Raw genomic sequence first — 7,941 nt, 5'->3', positions numbered from 1 at the left:
GACTGCCTCCGTACGATTTTCGGATAAACTCAATCGTGACATGTGCCAGAGCTCACGACGTTCCGACCTTCAGAATCGCACCGTGTACGCCCGCCTTGACTAAAATTTAAGCCATTAAAATATTTTATTACTTAAAATAAAATAAACATTAACTGAAATTAAATATTTTACATTTTTCATTCTTGTTATATTTATTTAAACTTATTTTTATTTCAGTTATTTTCATTTTCATTTAGTTGAAGTACTAAAATAGCTAAAACTAATAAGCTAAAAGTAAAACGCAATAAAAACAATATGTAAAACAACAACAGCATATAATAAAAAATAACAAAATTACTAAAACTAAAATTAAAACAGAATATATAAAAGTAAAATCCAATTTAAAAATGATATATAAGGGATTTATCATTAAAATACTTAAACTTATTTTATTTCAGGTATAGTTTAATTTTTGTTTAGTTTAAGTTGAAGTAGTAAAATAACAAACTAAATCAACTAAAACTTAATAGAAACTATATGGGCATTAAAACAAACAAAACAAAACAAACTCAAATTAAATAGATTATACTGTATATATATATATATATATATATATATGTGTGTGTGTGTGTGTGTGTGTGTGTGTATATTGCCGTTTTCAGTACAAATCAGTGTGAGCATCTCAAAATTCAGTTTAAAGTTAGTTTTAGAGTTGTAGTTTACATTTTCAAAACATACAAGTTTTATGAGCAAACAGGACAGAATATTGATTATAGGACACACATGGGCCTCCGTATGTTTGGAAACAGTCGTTATGTTTGTGATTGGACACACCTGACCTTTGCCCTCTGATCACGTCACCGCTGTGTCTGCTTGGTCAGGGCATGTCGTACCTGCACTCCAGTAACGTCGGCGTTCACGGCCGGCTGAAATCCACCAACTGTGTGGTGGACAATCGCATGGTGGTGAAGATCACCGACTTCGGCTGCAACACCATCCTCACGCCCGGGAAAGGTTAGTGATGTCACTTCCCGTTTCTTTGCACATGAGAGACACGTAACTACAGAAATAATTAAGATTATTATCAAATATATCTCAAATTAAAGGAATAGTTTTCAGCAAATTTTCATTTTTAGGTGAACTATTCCTTTAAATTCTACTGACAGTCATATTAACATAGAGCTGCTGTGACGTTCAGATTTCATTTAGTGTTCAGAGTCTCTATAAGTCATCAAGAGATGAATGAGTGAAATCTGTCCGTCCTGTCAGACCTGTGGACGGCGCCAGAGCACATGCGTGTTCAGGGTATTTCTCAGAAGGGTGACATCTATAGTTTTGCCATCATCTCGCAGGAGATCATCCTCAGGAAGAGCCCATTTCACACCCGCTGCTGCTCCAATACGGCAGGTACAAACACACCCATTCAGTCCGTCTGTATCCCAAAGATAGAGCATTTTATACATGCAGAATCTGAACATTTACACATCTAGCAGATGCTTTTGTGTAAAATGACTTGTGTTGCAATTGCCTGGGAATCAAACTTTGCTCTACTGTTTGGAGTTTTGATTTTCACTGTATGAAACGCTATAAATCAACTGAATAAATTCTCTTTCTGTGCGTGTTGTTCATCTTTTCTCCTCTAGAGAAACTCTATCGTGTTCAGTATCCGCGGGGGCCGAACGTCTTCCGACCCGATCGGAGTTTCGAGTCCGTCGGAGAGACTGAAGCAGAGGTACTGATACCAGAGACTCTATATTATAAAAACGCTTCACTTGTATTACCATGAATGGGAGAATCTGGAACGCCCATATATGGCAGCTCTAGCAAAGGAAGCCCCGCCTTCTAAATGAAAGAGCCAGTCGTGTTAGTTTTTTTTTTTAGAAGTTACGGTTACCATAGCAACGGTTCTGAGATGCACACTTATGACTGCACACATGCATTGGCTGAACCAACCTGAAATCAACACTTTTTTAGTAGTATTTGAGCATGAGAAACATCATATATGAAACAGTTCACGTCAGATTTTAGTGCTGATTTGAAAGATTTGGTTACACTTTATTTTAAGGTGTCCTTGTTATGGCGTAATTATACATTTAAGTACTGAGTAATATTAATTAGCTACATGTACTTACTATATGGTTAGGGTTAGGATTAGGGTTTGGTTTAGGGTTACTTGAATGTAATTATGCATAATTAATTGTTGTTACAATAGTAAGTACATGTAACATGTGTAACAAGGACACATGTGTTACCAAAGATTTTATTAAAATGTGAAATGAACATATATTTGACCCTATTGCACACAACATTTATGAGCTATTTCATGTAAGATTTTGTTGCCCGTTTGAAATGTTATTGAAGTTTGCTAATTGAGTGTAAGAACGTTTATTAGGCATTTCATTTCAGATTTTGTTGCTGATTTGAAACGTTATTAAATTGTGAAAAACGCTTTTTTAACGTTAATGACATAAAAAAAGAAACAATATTCATGAGGCTTTTTATGTCAGATTTAATTTCAGATTTAAAATGTTATTGAAATTTTAAATTTTAAAATTACATTTTAAACACTATCTGAGAGCAACAAAACAACATTTATGAGGCTGTCAAATTTAATCGCAGATTTAAATAATATTGTTTTCTTAATATTGAAAACACTTTTAAACGGTTATTTTAAACAACATTTATGAGGCTTTTTAAGTCAGATTTTTTTGCTAATTTTAAATATGCTATTTAAACAACTGCCAGGCTGTTGTTGCAAATACGAATTCGTTTTTAAGTGACTTGCCTGGTTAAATAATGGTTAATAAATGTGAAATATAAGGTTTTTAAATTCGATTTCAGTGTAAAAAATGAAATTTATTTTGTAGCTGTTCGTGCTTATCAAGAGCTGCTGGGAGGAGGATCCAGAGAAGCGTCCGGACTTCAAGCGTATCGAGGGCGCTCTGGGGAAGATCTTCAGGTGCGAGAGTGAATCAAATTGATCGAGTTCGGTGGTCGTGAACGAGTGCTGACATGCTGCTCTGTGTTTCTGCAGTAACCTTCACAACGAGGCCAACGCCAGCTACATGGACAACCTGATCCGCCGGCTGCAGATGTACTCGAGGAACCTGGAGCACCTGGTGGAGGAGAGAACGGCTCTGTGTAAGGCCGAGAGAGACCGAGCCGACCAGCTCAACTTCATGCTGCTGCCGGGGTCAGAAACACACACACTTCATATACAGCTAATGTCCACTGAGAGCAGCTTACAAACTGCTTAACAACACTAGCAATCACCCAGAAGACACTAGCAACTGCTCAACAACACTTTGCCAATCATCTAGGACAGTGGTCGTCTGACTGGTAGATCTTTATCACTGTCCCAGTAGCCCCCGAAAATAACAGAAAATAAGTACAAAAATGTCTCCAGTCTTTGTACTGTACTTTTTGTACATTTTCTGGAGTTACTGGGACAGTGATGAAGAAAAATACATTATGAGTCTGTAAACCGAACGTTAACAGTGTCCAGAGATGCTGAAGATGGACATAAAGAGGAGAAAATACTGTAGCAGGCAGAGCAAGCTCACTGAAGAAAATAGGCAGGGCTGCTTTGTTTACACTGGTAACAAAATCAAATGCTGCATTGCTGCTGTTCCATAAGCGCCACCTGCTGTTCTCATTCAGCCCATCTGCTGTTTTTGTTTCGTTCAGATATATTTTATGTACGATAACTTCACAAAGCTAAAGTCACAATGTTCTGTTTTTGCATTAAATCTTGAAATTATATAATCTAATTCAAATCAAAAACAACTGCTCATGCGACGTGTGTAGCATCTTTGTTTGGATAGTGATTAAAATGCAGTGGTTGCCTCTAATTTCAAATGGGTACAGATATTTTGTTTAAGGTCAGTTTGCTTGTTATAGAGCAAACAAACAATAAATACATTTGCACAACCTCCCAGGATATCTTAGTCACTTCCTAGCAACCACATAACCATGCCCTAGAAATTGCTCAGCAACCGCATAGCAATGCCCTATCAGCTGCCCAGCAACCACCCATGGCACCCTAGCAACAACATAGCAATGACCCAACAACTGCCTAGCAAACACAAAGCAATGCCCTATCAACTACACAGCAACCACATAGCAATGCCATAGCAACTGCCTAGCAAAAACCTAACAACCTCTCAGGACACCTTACCAATTGCCTAGCAAACATATAGTTATGTCATAGCAACTGCCCAGCAACCGCATAGCAATGCCCTAACAATTGCCTAGCAATGCCCTAGAAACTGCCGAGTAAACACAGACTGATGCCATAGCAACTGCTCAGCAACCACATAGTGATGCTCTAGCAACTGCCTAGCAACCATGAATGGCACACTAGCAACATCCTAGCAACCACCTAGGACATCCTAGCAACTACCTAGCACCCACATAGTTATGCACTAGCAATGGCCTTACCACCCAGGACATCCTAGCAACTGCTAACCACACAGCGATGCCCTAGCAACCACATAGCAACTGCTGGGCATCCATCAGGTGTTTCTAGGCGAGTGGCAGAAGTGACCCTGAAACCAGAGAGATTCTTTCTGTCTCTCTCATAGGCCGGTGGTACGCTCTCTGTGTTCAGATGCTCAGAGATAACAGCTAGCAGACAATCGTTTTTCTTTTAATATTTTTACAAAATTATATTTTTAAAGACCAAATATGGTTAAATAGCCAGAACTTGCAGCTGTGTTTAGGTGGAGACCATCGGTGACGCGTACATGGTCGCGTCTGGTCTGCCAAGACGCAGCGGGAACAGGCATGCCGTGGACATTTGTCTCATGGCTTTGGACATCCTGGAGTTCATGGGGACGTACCAACTGAGACACCTACCGGGAATCCCACTGTGGATCCGTATTGGGATCCATTCAGGTACAGACACATGGGAAGATGGATAAAGAGATGATGTTTATACATGTAACTTACTAGGAATAATTTCCATAACACCTTGAGGCTTGTGAATGAATGAATGAAGAATGAATGATGCATTTATATAGTGCTTTATTGTGTATTGTTGTACACCCAAAGCGCTTTACAGTCATGTGGGGGGGTCTCTCCTCAACCACCACCAGTGGCAGCAACACCTACCGGTCTAAATGCTTAAAAACAGCCAAAAATCATTTAAATATCAAGCTACATCCATGTGAAATACTGACTTTTAAAGGTCAGCTGAGCACCTTTCTGCCATTCTGAACCAGTTTGCCACCTAAAAGACCCTGGCAACCACAAAACGATGCCCCAGCAACCATATAGAGATGCCTCAGCAACTGCCCAGCAACCGCATAGTGATTCTCCAAACAACTACATCGTGATGTCCTAACAACTGCCCGGCAACCACATAGTGATGCCCAGCAACTGCATAGCGATTCCCTAACATCTGCCAAGATGATCCGATGATCCGACGGTAGCTAATCAGGTTACACTGGCTACCAGTAGCTGCTCGCATCAGGTACTGATGCTTGCCTACAAGAAAACCACTGGCGCTGCACCAATATACCTAAACTCGCTAGTTCAGACCTACGCGCCCTCCAGAAGCTTGAGTTCTGCAAGTGAACGGTGCCTTGTGATGCCATCCCAAAGAGGCATGAAATCACTATCACGGACCTTTTCCTGGACTGTGCCCAGCTAGTGGAATGACCTCCCTATCTCAATCTATCTTTTTCACCAGCACCTGACCAACTAATACTAGCACTTACCTATTCTATTCTATAAAAAAAAAAAAAAACCTAACTATGTGTACTGTGCTAGACTAACTGAGACTTGTCACAACACTTGCATACTGTTGCTCTCTCATTCGTCTGATTACTTCTATTGTTCTCATTTGTAAGTCGCTTTGGATAAAAGCGTCTGCTAAATGATTAAATGTAAATGCCAAGCAATTGCATAGCGATGCCCTAACAACTGACCAGCAACCGCATAGTGATGCCCTAATATCAATTTGAAAATCCTTTTTTATATATATAGTAATGGTTAATAGACTCTAGATTATAATGTGCGGTTTGTGTAGTCACTAACTTACTCTCACTAGTCACGTGTGTGTGTAAGTCCGTGTGCGGCTGGTGTGGTGGGTAATAAGATGCCACGTTACTGTCTGTTTGGTGATATGGTCAATACAGCGTCACGTATGGAGTCTACAGGCCTGCGTAAGATATAAACACACACACACACACACAACACACACTCTTGAGTGATCAGCTGATTTGTTTCCAGCTCTGAGGATTCACGTGAGCGACTCGACCATCAAGATCCTGCATCGAACCGACTGTCAGTTTGAGTGCGAGCGCCGAGGAGAAACATACCTGAAGGTGAGAGGAGAGATGCCAGCCTATCAAAGGCTCTTATATCACCTTCCAGCCAATAACAGGCACCTACTGCAGCTTTCAACCAATCACAGGCTCTTATTTCTGCTTTCAGCCAATCACAGGCTCTTATTTCTGCTTCCAGCCAATCACAGGCTCTTATTTTAGTCCTCTTGGACAACCACAAACTGTTAAAGAAGAGTTCAAAATAAAAGCAGAAACTCGTGTGTTTGCGTTTCAGGGTAAAGGGAAGGAGATGACGTACTGGTTGACTGGGGTCACCGGACAGAAATACAACCTGCCGGCACCACCAACAGCGTAAGACCTCCAGCACTCATGTCCTGTGATCATAAAAAACTCCCAGAATACACCAGTAAAACATTTACACATGCTGTAGCTATCATCGGCGCGACACATGGCCACCATTCACAACAACTTGTGTGATGTTGATTTTATACAACAAAGAGTTGAGTTACTTGCATTTCAGACACAATATAGCTGCATAAATTCTTTTACTCCACGAATGAAAATAAGCCAAAAGAAGGAGCAGAGTGACTGACAGAGTGATCAACCAATCAGATTCCAGGACAGAACCGCAGTATAACAGGGTTTTCAAATATGTTGATTGCCTTGCAAGGATCTCTCTTACGAAATGTAAACTACTAAATAATTGTCTTTTATTGTAAAAAAATAATAATAGTACTTTGTATTATTGAAAGAGTATATATTTTTCTACCCTCTATTTATTTTTAAAATGTCTTTCACAAAATATATTGTAGTTTTATAAAATACTGTGTTAAACTTATTTCATAAAGTTAAAAGCTTGTTTCATCCATAGGAGGAATTTTACAACTTTGTATCTCGCATTTGCAAGAATTCTGAGGAACAAAGTCAGAATTGGGCGGTTAACTCACATTTGCCAAAAAAAAAAAAAGTAGTCAGATTGTGAGATTAAGTCACAATTAGCTTTTTTAATTTTGTATTCAGTGGCGATTACAAAAAAAAACAACTTGCAATTCTGAGAAAAAAAGTCAGAAATGTGAGATAAAAAGTTGCAAATGTAAAAAAATAAAAATGTTGCGATAAAAAGGTTGTTACCTTTTTAGTCAATAAAATAGGAATTGCATGATGAACAGAACTGTGAGATGCAAACTCGCAATTGCAAGAAAAAAGTCAGAATTGTGAGATATAAACTTGCACTTACCCTTTTTTCTTTTTTAGTCAAGAAAAAAAATTGAATTACAATATATGAATTCACAATTGCAAGAAACAAGTCAGAATTGTGAGATAAAAAGTCACAATTACCTTTTTATTTTTTATTCCGTGGTGGAAACAAGCTTCCATATGTATAAGATTATCAATATCACTGATACTCACAAGCCCACGTTGAATCTCTCTGTGTGCTTCTGATCCTCAGGGAGAATTTCCAGCGTCTGCAGCAGGATCTGGCCGAGAGGATCGTCTCCACGCTGGACAAACGCGGGAACGAGTGGCGCAAAACTCTCTCCACACGCCAGCGACGAACACAGAGACACAGCAGTGACAGGCAGCCCGAATACCTGCACCTGACCGACCCAACAACATACCTGTAGAAAACACTCACACACACACACACACACACACACGCACACACACACGC

The 7,941-nt window shown here is 39.5% G+C and overlaps 1 protein-coding gene across 1 annotated transcript in view; it reads left to right on the top strand.

Moving 5' to 3' along the window:
- The window catches only part of LOC107734784 (heat-stable enterotoxin receptor-like), an 11,829-nt gene extending 3,935 nt beyond the window's left edge, over nucleotides 1-7,894 (top strand). The window contains exons 6-16 of the mRNA XM_016546712.1: nucleotides 861-993; nucleotides 1,249-1,386; nucleotides 1,623-1,711; nucleotides 2,847-2,938; nucleotides 3,014-3,172; nucleotides 4,563-4,569; nucleotides 4,701-4,875; nucleotides 6,048-6,146; nucleotides 6,214-6,308; nucleotides 6,544-6,620; nucleotides 7,720-7,894. Coding sequence (XP_016402198.1) covers nucleotides 861-993; nucleotides 1,249-1,386; nucleotides 1,623-1,711; nucleotides 2,847-2,938; nucleotides 3,014-3,172; nucleotides 4,563-4,569; nucleotides 4,701-4,875; nucleotides 6,048-6,146; nucleotides 6,214-6,308; nucleotides 6,544-6,620; nucleotides 7,720-7,894 — 1,239 coding nt within the window. The remainder of the gene's footprint in view (nucleotides 1-860; nucleotides 994-1,248; nucleotides 1,387-1,622; nucleotides 1,712-2,846; nucleotides 2,939-3,013; nucleotides 3,173-4,562; nucleotides 4,570-4,700; nucleotides 4,876-6,047; nucleotides 6,147-6,213; nucleotides 6,309-6,543; nucleotides 6,621-7,719) is intronic.
- Nucleotides 7,895-7,941: the final 47 nt, after the last annotated feature.

This window comes from Sinocyclocheilus rhinocerous, unplaced genomic scaffold, assembly GCF_001515625.1.
Source record: "Sinocyclocheilus rhinocerous isolate Xijiao unplaced genomic scaffold, SAMN03320098_v1.1 scaffold8065, whole genome shotgun sequence".
NCBI lineage: Eukaryota > Metazoa > Chordata > Actinopteri > Cypriniformes > Cyprinidae > Sinocyclocheilus > Sinocyclocheilus rhinocerous.
Note: the sequence above shows the minus strand (reverse complement) of the source record. Positions and strands in the feature narration are given on the sequence as shown.